This window comes from Silurus aristotelis (genome assembly GCF_946808225.1).
Source record: "Silurus aristotelis genome assembly, chromosome: 9".
In the NCBI taxonomy this organism is placed as follows: domain Eukaryota; kingdom Metazoa; phylum Chordata; class Actinopteri; order Siluriformes; family Siluridae; genus Silurus; species Silurus aristotelis.
The window spans coordinates 30,085,618-30,098,117 of NC_139582.1; the positions used below are offsets into that span (position 1 = coordinate 30,085,618).

A 12,500-nucleotide genomic window follows, 5' to 3' on the forward strand; every position below is an offset into this window, starting at 1 on the left:
TGCTGAAGGAAAAAAAAAGACCAGAATGTAACAATGTACCCACTCTTTTCCTCCGTCTGCGTATGATGTAATGTTTTTTATTTCTGACTCTGATAAAGCGAAGCCTTTGGGAAATGGGAAAAAGGCTACCCCATGTTAGCAGAAGATCTGGCGTGGAAAAAGGGTGGCCAAAATACCGTGGAGTGTTTTTACTTCACTCAAACACAACGAGAGACAACACGTGAGAACGAGAAGGACGTTTATAAAAGTGGAAATGGCTTCTTCCTCAAAGATCACATGGAGGACACACTCATAACCAACAGCCTCCTGCATGTGGGAGAAACTCGCCTGCATGGACCCTCCTGCTGAACTTCTTCCAAAGATTCAAAGCGAAGTTCTTCTGGGACAATCTGCACTGGATCCCTCAAAGTGTTCTGCTCCTATATAAGGACGAGAGGTGGTCAAGGACTCATCCACCTGGCCAGCAGAGGAGCAACATACCACCTCCAGCTCATTCAAAAACTCCTGACAAACACCCAAAATCCCACACAGAAGCCATCAGCTCAAACCATTCTCCACAGAAGAAGTGGACTGGGACTTGATGCCACTCTGTTCTTCATGTTCTTTTTTTGACTTCCTTCTTTTTAGTCTTTATAAAGTATGGACGTGTTTTAAACACCAGTGGGTGAACACAGTGAGCTCCCTCTAGTGGTTGCTCAAAGAATCCATCATCTTTGGAGCTCGTCTAGACGTGTCAGTAAATGACGTCCCCAGACTCAATGAGCTTCTTCTCTCTAAACGTCCCGTCAACAAAGAAGACGCAGATACGAGTTTCATCACACTTTAGGGGTCAGGTCACTACGACACACACACAAATTCCTGCACAATTAAAGGAAAAGTCATGTAGAGAAACGTTGTAGAAGTGATGAAGAAACACGCTGAAAGAGCGAGCAGACACGTGCAGAGCGACACGTTCATGACTGGTGAACACGTGAAACCGGTGTGGAGAGAGAGAGAATTCTACACACCACCACTGACTGAAAGGGCAGATGATCTCCAGTGGAGAATGGGACACGGTGCTGGAGATGTGAAGGGGTTTGGAACTGAGGGCAGATGATCTCCAGTGGAGAATGGGACACGGTGCTGGAGATGTGAAGGGGTTTGGAACTGAGGGCAGATGATTTCCAGTGGAGAATGGGACACGGTGCTGGAGATGTGAAGGGGTTTGGAACTGAGGGCAGATGATTTCCAGTGGAGAATGGGACACGGTGCTGGAGATGTGAAGGTGTTCGGAACTGAGAGAAACCCCACTGTACGTGATTCATGTGGTTTCTGTTTGGAGAGAAAAACCTCTGGTTGTTTTCTGGACTGTAAAAGTGTTTGAAGTGGAGGATCTTCTCTGCTGTAGCGTCTCTGTGGTGTTTATAAAGCAGTGTGCAGTGTTGGGTATTAAGTTCACTGTGAAACAGAAACATACGGATCTGATTGATGTGACTGAAGGAGAACAAAACTCACTGTGTGCATCAGCAGCAAAAACACAACTGAACAGAAACCTGGAAGAGAAATTGGACTGATATTTAAGAAGAAGATAAAAATCTGAATTATTGATTTTAATGAGCAGAAACTCATGAACACAGTGGAGACTTTTGGAACTGAATGTTGCTGTAATGAGGGTTTGTGGGTTTTTCTGTAACTTTCACACCAGAGCCGGAGTCACGTAGTGTATCATATACCCACATCAAACAATCTGTTTCTCTCTCTCTCTCTCTCCCTCCCTCCCGCCGCCCTTTCTCCCCCTCTCCCTCTATCGTTTCCTCTATCTCTCTCTCCCTCTATCCCTCTCTTACCTCCTTGTCTCTCCTCCCACCTCTCCCTCTATATCTCTCTCTCCCTTAATCCCTCTCTCTCTCTCCCTCTTCTCTCTTTCTTTACCCCCCCCCACCCCCATCTCCCTCTCTCTCTCTCTATCAGAACCCGTCTCTAAACAGACACATCACGGGTGGATTCTTTGTTTTTGTTGGTTCCCAATGTATCAGTTTTAACCCAATGAAATAAAATGAAATTGACTTTAACAGCAGTGAAACATCTTCAGTCTCGGATGAGTAAAAGCAAAAACTTCTTTATTGCAGTCTTGTTCTAATGAGCCCATAGAAGGTGATCACATCAAAATGATCCAGTGCACACACACACACACACACACACACACACACACACACACACACACACACACACACTTATATTTATACCCTGGAGTCACCTGAAACCTTTTTCTCATTACTTTTTCTTGGCAAATTTCCCTTATTTTCCCGTTTCCCGTTTTCTTTTTTTTTCAGATCACTCTTTCACATCGTATCTCTGCTGGTTTCCTTTATTCAGCTCCATCTCACAGACGTTCTGGGACAGCTCTTAAGAGCGTTCTCCACAGACAGTATCGTCAGTTTCAGTTCTTCTGCCTCGTCACTGAGGTCGCTTGATTTCTCTCTCTACTCCAGCTGTTCCAGAGAACCCCTGTCTGCCTCCTCGTATCGTGCTTTAACACGTGATATGGGCACACAGACCTCGTCTGACCTCCCCGCTGTTTATCATCAGGAGACACAAACCTCCAATGAGGACTTTGATGACAACTCCTGCATTCCTACATCAACTCTACCGTCTCCTCCTTAGCCTTCATGTTGGTCTCCTACTTCCCCTGATTATTATGATCCTTAACACGCTTAAGTCTGCCTTGTTCATAGTTTTTCTGTCTCTCCTACACACTCGCATCACCAGTCAGACTCCACTCTATTCCTATCTTATTATTATTATTATTATTATTATTCTACTTGGAGTAAAAAGATCACATGAGATTATCAGATAAATAGGTTTAATCAGCTACTTCTACTGTATCTAACAGGTTCTTTACTGATTATAAGGTCAGTTTGTTGGATTAATACGTTTGATTAAAAACACACGCTGGATTCATTTCATCATGATCCCGGTGGTTGAATCTCAGGAGCAGATCACAGAGTTTCCATCCAGGATGAAGGATATTTCACTGTGCACGAATGAACTCAGAGCTTTTGGGCTCAGTAAAAGACTTTATGCTGGAATGGAACTGATGGATGTTTTCACGAATGTCTTGTTTCATGTCGTGATGAAATTTGGCAAAATCGGTTTTCCCAGACGTCGTTCTCAAATGCGATCTCCGCAGGGAGAAGGTGTGTGAGCTCTGACTCTGGTCTGAGGATTTGTTAGGGAGGTCGGTCATAACTTCATCTGAGTGTTCCATGTTCCTGGAGATGAAGGTGAATCATGCTGAGAAGATCCAGTTGCTCCAACAAGTAACACTTTGGTCTGATGTTCAATTCGGTGATGTCTGCATTTCAGACTTTTTATTGTCTGGAGTTTGATCCAGGGGTTTGGACTGAAAGTTCAGGACGTGTCTGAACACTGAGTTCTCTGCTCCAGTCTAGAAGGTTCGGTGTGGTCCAGAAGTAGACGTGATGTTCACGCTCTTCAGGTGCGTAATCGGGTCGGGATATTACACTCAGCGGGGGTCTGCAGGGGATCTGATGGGAAGCTGCAGGTCAGGGAGGAAGTAGATCAGCTGGAGGTTCTGCTGTGGTTGTTTTTTGGGGGGGTTTTGTTTATGAAAATTCAAAAGAAGACGACAGACAGATTTCTATCAGATTCTAATCTAAAGGTTTAGTTTTGGGGGAAAGTGAGACTGTAATTCAGGCTTTTTTTCTCTCTTTCATCAAATCAAAGACCTGAAAGGATGCGGAAACATCAAGTGCACATCTTCAATGGCTTTTTCTTCAATCCAGGTCCAGCAGATCAGACCAGTCCTGCTAGGAATAGAGAGAGAGAGAGAAAGAGAGAGAAAGAGAGAAAGTGAGAGAAGGAGAGAGAGAGAGAGAGAGAGAGAGAGAGAGAGAGAGGGAGAGAGAGAGAGAGAGAAGGAGAGAGAGGGAGAGAGAGAGAGAGAGGAGAGAGAGAGAGAGAAAGAAAAGGAGAGAGAGAGAGAGAGAGAGAGGGAGAGAGAGAGAGAGAGAAGGAGAGAGAGGGAGAGAGAGAGAGAGAGGAGAGAGAGAGAGAAAGAAAAGGAGAGAGAGAGAGAGAAGGAGAGAGAGAAAGAGAGAAGGAGAGAGAGAGAGAGAGAGAGAGAGAGAGAGAAGGAGAGAGAGAGATACATCCAACTTACTAGGGATACAACGACATGTTTGTTCAACGCTTCCATCTGATCACAATCCAGTCACAATCCCACTCTCTCTCTCTCTCTCTCTCTCTCTCTCTCTCTCTCTCTCTTTAACACACAAAATATACACACACACACACACACACACACAATACATACACTTTCACAATACACACTTATACACACAAAATATATACACACACTCACAATGCACACACACAATAGGCACACACTCACACACACACACACACACACACACACACACACACACAACATACAGAATTACATGTATTATTGAATAATAGAAACTAAGGAATGAACTAAAGAAATCAGGAATCGTTCACTTTATTCACATGAATTTTTACCCTCAGGAATTCTGGCTGTAGTTGATGGTACCTTCATACCCACGCTGCCAACCTGACTTCTAATCACACTGAAAACCCGAGCGAAACACGGCTTCCTACCACAAGCCTCTTCGTGGAGGATCAGAAACACCACACTGAGAGAACACACTTATTTCTTCTCTATCTGGTGATCATAATTACCTGGACTGAGCAGCAGACTCGTCCGTGTGGAAGTGATCAGGTATCTCCTTGGACCAGTCTCGCTGCATTACCCCTCTCTTCTTAACAGTCTGTCTAAAGAAAGATATTTTAACGGTTTACACTTTAAATGTAAAAAAAAGTCCAGGAATAAACAAAATCAACAAAACCTTCGGAAAAACACGTCAACACCATTTTATTTCCCTGCAAACTTTTGTCACTATAAAGTCCAAAGATCAACTCGTTCTTTGATTGATCTTCATGTCCATATCTTCTTGTATCTTTATATTGACGTTGACCAGAAAACAAATAGCTGAAAAATCACATTCACAAAATCCCAGTTATTATAAGCATCATGTCCCCACACTCTTTCTGAGCGTTTTTACTTTGTTCTTTAGATAAAGTACTTATTGCTTTTGATTCAGTTGTGATGAAATACATCCAGAAATGTTGCAGTAAGTTGTAATATTTTCAGAAGCAGGAAGTAATGATTTGGCTCTGTTTTTGCATCATAACTACTGCGTGTTACAAAACACTTCGTTTGAATAAATAATTGTTGTGATTTTAAGGATAATCGTGTTTTTCATTTAAACACTTTGTCTGATTTTAAGACAGAATATATAATAAATCTTGAATGAAGAGGAATTCACTTGTTCTCTGAGTTTTAGGAGAATTTTTCACACAAATTAAATATTTATTAAAAAGCTAGTGTTCAAGTTCATTAGACTAAACCCACTAAACCCACTGCTGGGACTATGGGTTTTAATGCTCATTTAAAGCCTTTTGGTTCTTTTCTAAACCCTGGATATGATTTTACTGCTCTGAAAGATCATCTGTCTCACTTCTAATCCGTATCTTCTTAAATCATTCATATTTCTTATTTTTAGACACTGTAGTGGGTTAGTGAGTGAGTGAGTGAGTTAGGTAGGTAGTTAGTCTTTGCTTACCTGGAGTCATGGTGTGAATGTTGAAGTGAACTCATGTTTGGTAACCAGCATCTGAACCTCAAAAGAACCGCAAAGCTGCACACAAAACCCACAACACTCTCTGTGATCAAACATCAAAGTCAAACATTTCTACAAAGAATCGACTTTCTCAACCGAAACTTTCTCAATGATCACATTTAAATCTCTTTCAGTAACAAAACAGAAGGAATAATTACTCAGATACTCACGGCTTTCGTTTCTAAGACTCTGAACTCTGATCAGAAGTCAGTGATCATAAAACTGGCCATGACTCAGCACATACTCACTTCAACACCTCTCCACTTCAACACCATTCCACCTCAACACCTCTCCACTTCAACACCACTTCACTCCAACACCTCTCCACTTCAACACCACTCCACTTCAACACCACTCCACTTCAACACCACTCCACTTCAACACCTCTCCACTTCAACACCTCTCCACTTCAACACCTCTCCACTTCAACACCACTCCACCTCAACACCTCTCCACTTCAACACCACTCCACCTCAACACCACTCCACTTCAACACCTTTCCACTTCAACACCACTCCACTTCAACACCTCTCCACTTCAACACCACTCCACTTCAACACCTCTCCACTTCAACACCTCTCCACTTCAACACCACTCCACCTCAACACCACTCCACTTTAACACCTCTCCACTTCAACACCACACCACTTCAACACCTCTCCACTTCAACACCACTCCACCTCAACACCTCTCCACTTCAACACCACTCCACCTCAACACCACTCCACTTTAACACCTCTCCACTTCAACACCACACCACCTCAACACCTCTCCACTTCAAAACCTCTCCACTTCAACACCACTCCACCTCAACACCTCTCCACTTCAACACCACTCCACCTCAACACCTCTCCACTTCAACACCTCACCACTTCAACACCTCTCCACTTCAACACCACTCCACTTCAACACCTCTCCACTTCAACACCTCTCCACTTCAACACCACTCCACTTCAACACCTCTCCACTTCAACACCTCTCCACTTCAACACCTCTCCACTTTAACACCTCTCCACTTTAACACCTCTCCACTTCAACACCTCTCCACTTCAACACCACTCCACTTCAACACCACTCCACTTTAACACCTCTCCACTTCAACACCACTCCACTTCAACACCTCTCCACTTCAACACCACTCCACCTCAACACCACACCACCTCAACACCTCTCCACTTCAACACCACTCCACCTCAACACCTCTCCACTTCAACACCACTCCACCTCAACACCACTCCACTTTAACACCTCTCCACTTCAACACCTCTCCACTTCAACACCACTCCACCTCAACACCTCTCCACTTCAACACCTCTCCACTTCAACACCACTCCACTTCAACACCTCTTCGCTCGTTTTGAACCCCTTGCTATTAGTTATAATGGAGCAGTGAAGTGGTGTGGAACGTGTGTTTGCCGTTTATAAGAATGGCGATAGTGTAAACACAGCACAAAGGGAATTTCAGCATCATTACCAGTCAGGACGTCATGACTGTGTCCTGTTTGCTCATGCGATTACAACGTGGGCGTGTCATTTTGAAGAATCGGCTCAACACAGCGATGATGCATGTTGTGGAATGGAGCTGTGAGAGCTTCTCATGAGAGCAGCTCAAACAGCTTAATATTCTCTAGTGTGCGGCTTTTAAACCGCCACCTGAGGACTTCTTAAAAATAATGCCCCCCATGTTTCCCATGTGGCCTCCACGATCACTTGATTTAAATCCATGATTTGGGATGAGTTGGACTGGGGAGTGCAGGAAAAGCAGCCAACAAGCACTCAACACCTCTGGGAACTCCTCAAGATTGTTGGAAAATCATTTCAGGTGATGACGTCACGAGGCGGACTCAGAGGAAGGTGGCGACTTTGAAGAATTGAAAATATAAAACAATACGGGTTTTTAAGACGTTTTTATTTAGTATGTAAATCCGTGTTCTTTTTTAGTTTGGATTCTTCAGTATTAATGTACAATGATAAAAATAATAATAAAAATAAAGAAAACTACTGAAGGAAACGGCGTCTCCAAACGTTTGACTGGTACCATATATATATATATAAACACAAAGTGTAGAGAAGTAGATAAAATCCTTATTTTCAGAATGACAGTGATATTCCTGTATGTTACTAATGTCATGTAAACGTCAGCTTACCTCCACAATCACCACCATTTCACACTGAGCAACTGCATAAAATAGCATGTTAGATAATTGTGGGGTTTTTTTGCACAAGAAAATCTGATCACAAACTCAAAAGGTAATTTCAAGCTCAAGTGAAATAACTGAAATCTCATTTTAAATGTTAAGAAGTCAGTGGAATAGGATTCCGAGTCAGCTCGCTTTACAGCAGGTACAAAAACATTCAGCTTTTTAGTATTAAAAGTATTTTTTTTCTTGTACAGAGACAATATGACAGTTCTATATTCGGTCAGTTTTTCCGTAAAAGCATTGAATTCTAATAAAAATATACAGTCGGTCAAAAAAAACCCGAATCAGCAAGAAACGTCAGTCTTTTATATATTGCATGAACAAGGCACATGGTTTCTCAGTGAACTTCTACAGAAATGAATTGTTTCGATTTGCGTATCGGCGTCATGTCAGTGATCAGAATCAAATATCCCACTGAGACAAACATCTCCAGTTACGAGGTGATATCAAAGTGTTTGGAGACTAACGGTGTAGCTGGAGCTGTTCTGCCAGCGGGAGTTCCTACACGTGTGATTTGATCACACACAGTAAGTTAGGGGAAAAAAGCTCATGTGGAATTTTGCTACTTTAAAAAAGATTCGCTCCACATGACAGTGTTCTTTGAGAACTTTCTTTGAGAAGGACTCTAGTTAACAAGTCAGCTCATTTTCTGTTTACTGTTATAAAACTTTTAAAAATAGATGTAGTGCATCTTTAAAATAAGGTCTACTTTTTTATATCCTTTTGTGCAAAATGGTTTGGTCTCGACTTGGTGAATCTCACTTGAGGTGCTCCTCGATTGGCTCGTTTATGTGTAAGTATACTATGATCTCGTTGCTGATTGGGGGAGAGGGGTGTAGTCAGAGTCCGGGCCGCTGATTAGGATCTGAAGTCCCGCCTCCACGTTGTCTGTGTGAATGAAGCCTGGAAGGTCTGCTGCTAATAAGACCTTCAGCACCGAACACTGGGGAAACAAACATATGTAATATATCTAGAAGGTCTGGACTCAGATTACTCAGAAGGGGGAACTGGGCAGAGAACTTGTACACCAGGTGATGTTTACCTTTAAACCTGAGAAGACCAGAGAGACACCATGAAGCTTAAACTGCTTCAGGAGATCTCGCACTTCATTCACCACTGTGTAGTCTATACTACTGACATGCTGACAATCTAACAGCACACACTGAGGAGGAGAGACTACAGAGAGATAGAGAGAGAGAGAGAGAGAGAGAGAGAGAGAGAGACACACAGACACACACACACACACACACACACACACACACACAGAGAGATTGATAAAAAAAAGAAAGACAGACATTTATATATCATGAAGTATTCCCCAATCAATATCAACAACTCCATACTGTATCTGTGTGTGTATTGTGTGTGTGTGTGTGTGTGTGTGCTGCGTGTGTGTGTATGTATAGTGTGTGTACATTGTGTGTGTGTGTACTGCGTGTGTATTGTGTGTATGTATAGTGTGTGTACATTGTGTGTGTGTACTGCGTGTGTATTGTGTGTATGTATAGTGTGTGTACATTGTGTGTACTGCGTGTGTATTGTGTGTATGTATAGTGTGTGTACATTGTGTGTGTGTACTGCGTGTGTATTGTGTGTATGTATAGTGTGTGTACATTGTGTGTACTGCGTGTGTATTGTGTGTATGTATAGTGTGTGTACATTGTGTGTGTGTGTACTGCGTGTGTATTGTGTGTGTGTATAGTGTGTGTACATTGTGTGTACTGCGTGTGTATTGTGTGTATGTATAGTGTGTGTACATTGTGTGTGTGTACTGCGTGTGTATTGTGTGTATGTATAGTGTGTGTACATTGTGTGTACTGCGTGTGTATTGTGTGTATGTATAGTGTGTGTACATTGTGTGTGTGTGTACTGCGTGTGTATTGTGTGTGTGTATAGTGTGTGTACATTGTGTGTACTGCGCGTGTATTGTGTGTATGTATAGTGTGTGTACATTGTGTGTGTGTGTGTACTGCGTGTGTATTGTGTGTATGTATAGTGTGTGTACATTGTGTGTACTGCGTGTGTATTGTGTGTATGTATAGTGTGTGTACATTGTGTGTGTGTGTACTGCGTGTGTATTGTGTGCGTGTATAGTGTGTGTACATTGTGTGTACTGCGCGTGTATTGTGTGTATGTATAGTGTGTGTACATTGTGTGTGTGTGTGTGTACTGCGTGTGTATTGTGTGTATGTATAGTGTGTGTACATTGTGTGTGTGTGTGTGTGTACTGCGTGTGTATTGTGTGTATGTACATTGTGTGTGTGTGTACTGCGTGTGTATTGTGTGTATGTATAGTGTGTGTACATTGTGTGTGTGTGTGTACTGCGCGTGTATTGTGTGTATGTACAGTGTGTGTACATTGTGTGTGTGTGTACTGCGTGTGTATTGTGTGTATGTATAGTGTGTGTACATTGTGTGTGTGTGTACTGCGTGTGTATTGTGTGTATGTATAGTGTGTGTACATTGTGTGTACTGCGTGTGTATTGTGTGTATGTATAGTGTGTGTACATTGTGTGTGTGTGTACTGCGTGTGTATTGTGTGTGTGTATAGTGTGTGTACATTGTGTGTGTGTGTACTGCGTGTGTATTGTGTGTGTGTATAGTGTGTGTACATTGTGTGTGTGTGTGTGTACTGCGTGTGTATTGTGTGTATGTATAGTGTGTGTACATTGTGTGTGTGTACTGAGTGTGTATTGTGTGTATGTATAGTGTGTGTACATTGTGTGTGTGTGTACTGCGTGTGTATTGTGTGTATGTATAGTGTGTGTACATTGTGTGTGTGTACTGAGTGTGTATTGTGTGTATGTATAGTGTGTGTACATTGTGTGTGTGTGTGTACTGCGTGTGTATTGTGTGTATGTATAGTGTGTGTACATTGTGTGTGTGTACTGAGTGTGTATTGTGTGTATGTATAGTGTGTGTACATTGTGTGTACTGCGTGTGTATTGTGTGTATGTATAGTGTGTGTACATTGTGTGTACTGCGTGTGTATTGTGTGTATGTATAGTGTGTGTACATTGTGTGTGTGTGTACTGCGTGTGTATTGTGTGTATGTATAGTGTGTGTACATTGTGTGTGTGTACTGCGTGTGTATTGTGTGTATGTATAGTGTGTGTACATTGTGTGTGTGTACTGCGTGTGCATTGTGTGTGTGTGTACTGCGTGTGCATTGTGTGTGTGTGTGTACTGCGTGTGTATTGTGTGTATGTATAGTGTGTGTACATTGTGTGTGTGTACTGCGTGTGCATTGTGTGTGTGTGTACTGCGTGTGTATTGTGTGTATGTATATTGTGTGTACATTGTGTGTGTGTGTACTGCGTGTGCATTGTGTGTGTGTGTACTGCGTGTGTATTGTGTGTATGTATAGTGTGTGTACATTGTGTGTGTGTACTGCGTGTGTATTGTGTGTATGTATAGTGTGTGTACATTGTGTGTGTGTACTGCGTGTGCATTGTGTGTGTGTGTGTACTGCGTGTGCATTGTGTGTGTGTGTACTGCGTGTGTATTGTGTGTATGTATATTGTGTGTACATTGTGTGTGTGTGTACTGCGTGTGCATTGTGTGTGTGTGTACTGCGTGTGTATTGTGTGTATGTATAGTGTGTGTACATTGTGTGTGTGTACTGCGTGTGTATTGTGTGTATGTATAGTGTGTGTACATTGTGTGTGTGTACTGCGTGTGCATTGTGTGTGTGTGTGTACTGCGTGTGCATTGTGTGTGTGTGTACTGCGTGTGTATTGTGTGTATGTATATTGTGTGTACATTGTGTGTGTGTGTACTGCGTGTGCATTGTGTGTGTGTGTACTGCGTGTGCATTGTGTGTGTGTGTACTGCGTGTGTATTGTGTGTATGTATATTGTGTGTACATTGTGTGTGTGTACTGAGTGTGTATTGTGTGTATGTATAGTGTGTGTACATTGTGTGTGTGTACTGAGTGTGTATTGTGTGTATGTATAGTGTGTGTACATTGTGTGTACTGCGTGTGTATTGTGTGTATGTATAGTGTGTGTACATTGTGTGTACTGCGTGTGTATTGTGTGTATGTATAGTGTGTGTACATTGTGTGTGTGTGTACTGCGTGTGTATTGTGTGTATGTATAGTGTGTGTACATTGTGTGTGTGTACTGCGTGTGTATTGTGTGTATGTATAGTGTGTGTACATTGTGTGTGTGTACTGCGTGTGCATTGTGTGTGTGTGTACTGCGTGTGCATTGTGTGTGTGTGTGTACTGCGTGTGTATTGTGTGTATGTATAGTGTGTGTACATTGTGTGTGTGTACTGCGTGTGCATTGTGTGTGTGTGTACTGCGTGTGTATTGTGTGTATGTATATTGTGTGTACATTGTGTGTGTGTGTACTGCGTGTGCATTGTGTGTGTGTGTACTGCGTGTGTATTGTGTGTATGTATAGTGTGTGTACATTGTGTGTGTGTACTGCGTGTGTATTGTGTGTATGTATAGTGTGTGTACATTGTGTGTGTGTACTGCGTGTGCATTGTGTGTGTGTGTGTGTACTGCGTGTGCATTGTGTGTGTGTGTACTGCGTGTGTATTGTGTGTATGTATATTGTGTGTACATTGTGTGTGTGTGTACTGCGTG

At 42.5% G+C, this 12,500-nt stretch overlaps 1 protein-coding gene and 1 long non-coding RNA gene across 3 annotated transcripts in view; both read right to left on the reverse strand.

The window, feature by feature from the left end:
- Window positions 1-2,692: 2,692 nt before the first annotated feature.
- On the reverse strand, window positions 2,693-5,851 carry LOC310731684. Its single transcript, XR_014535272.1, has 3 exons — window positions 5,646-5,851; window positions 4,702-4,794; window positions 2,693-3,809 (listed from the first exon to the last, which is right to left on the reverse strand). It is a non-coding gene; the product is annotated as an uncharacterized lncRNA (long non-coding RNA).
- A 1,747-nt stretch (window positions 5,852-7,598) lies between these two features.
- slc26a11 (solute carrier family 26 member 11) overlaps window positions 7,599-12,500 on the reverse strand; it is a 14,393-nt gene continuing 9,491 nt past the window's right edge. For both annotated transcript variants that reach the window (XM_083551462.1, XM_083551463.1), the window contains exons 16-17: window positions 8,946-9,079; window positions 7,599-8,846 (exon numbers count right to left, since the gene is read on the reverse strand). In XM_083551462.1, coding sequence (XP_083407588.1) covers window positions 8,706-8,846; window positions 8,946-9,079 — 275 coding nt within the window. In that variant the 3' untranslated portion in view covers window positions 7,599-8,705. The remainder of the gene's footprint in view (window positions 8,847-8,945; window positions 9,080-12,500) is intronic.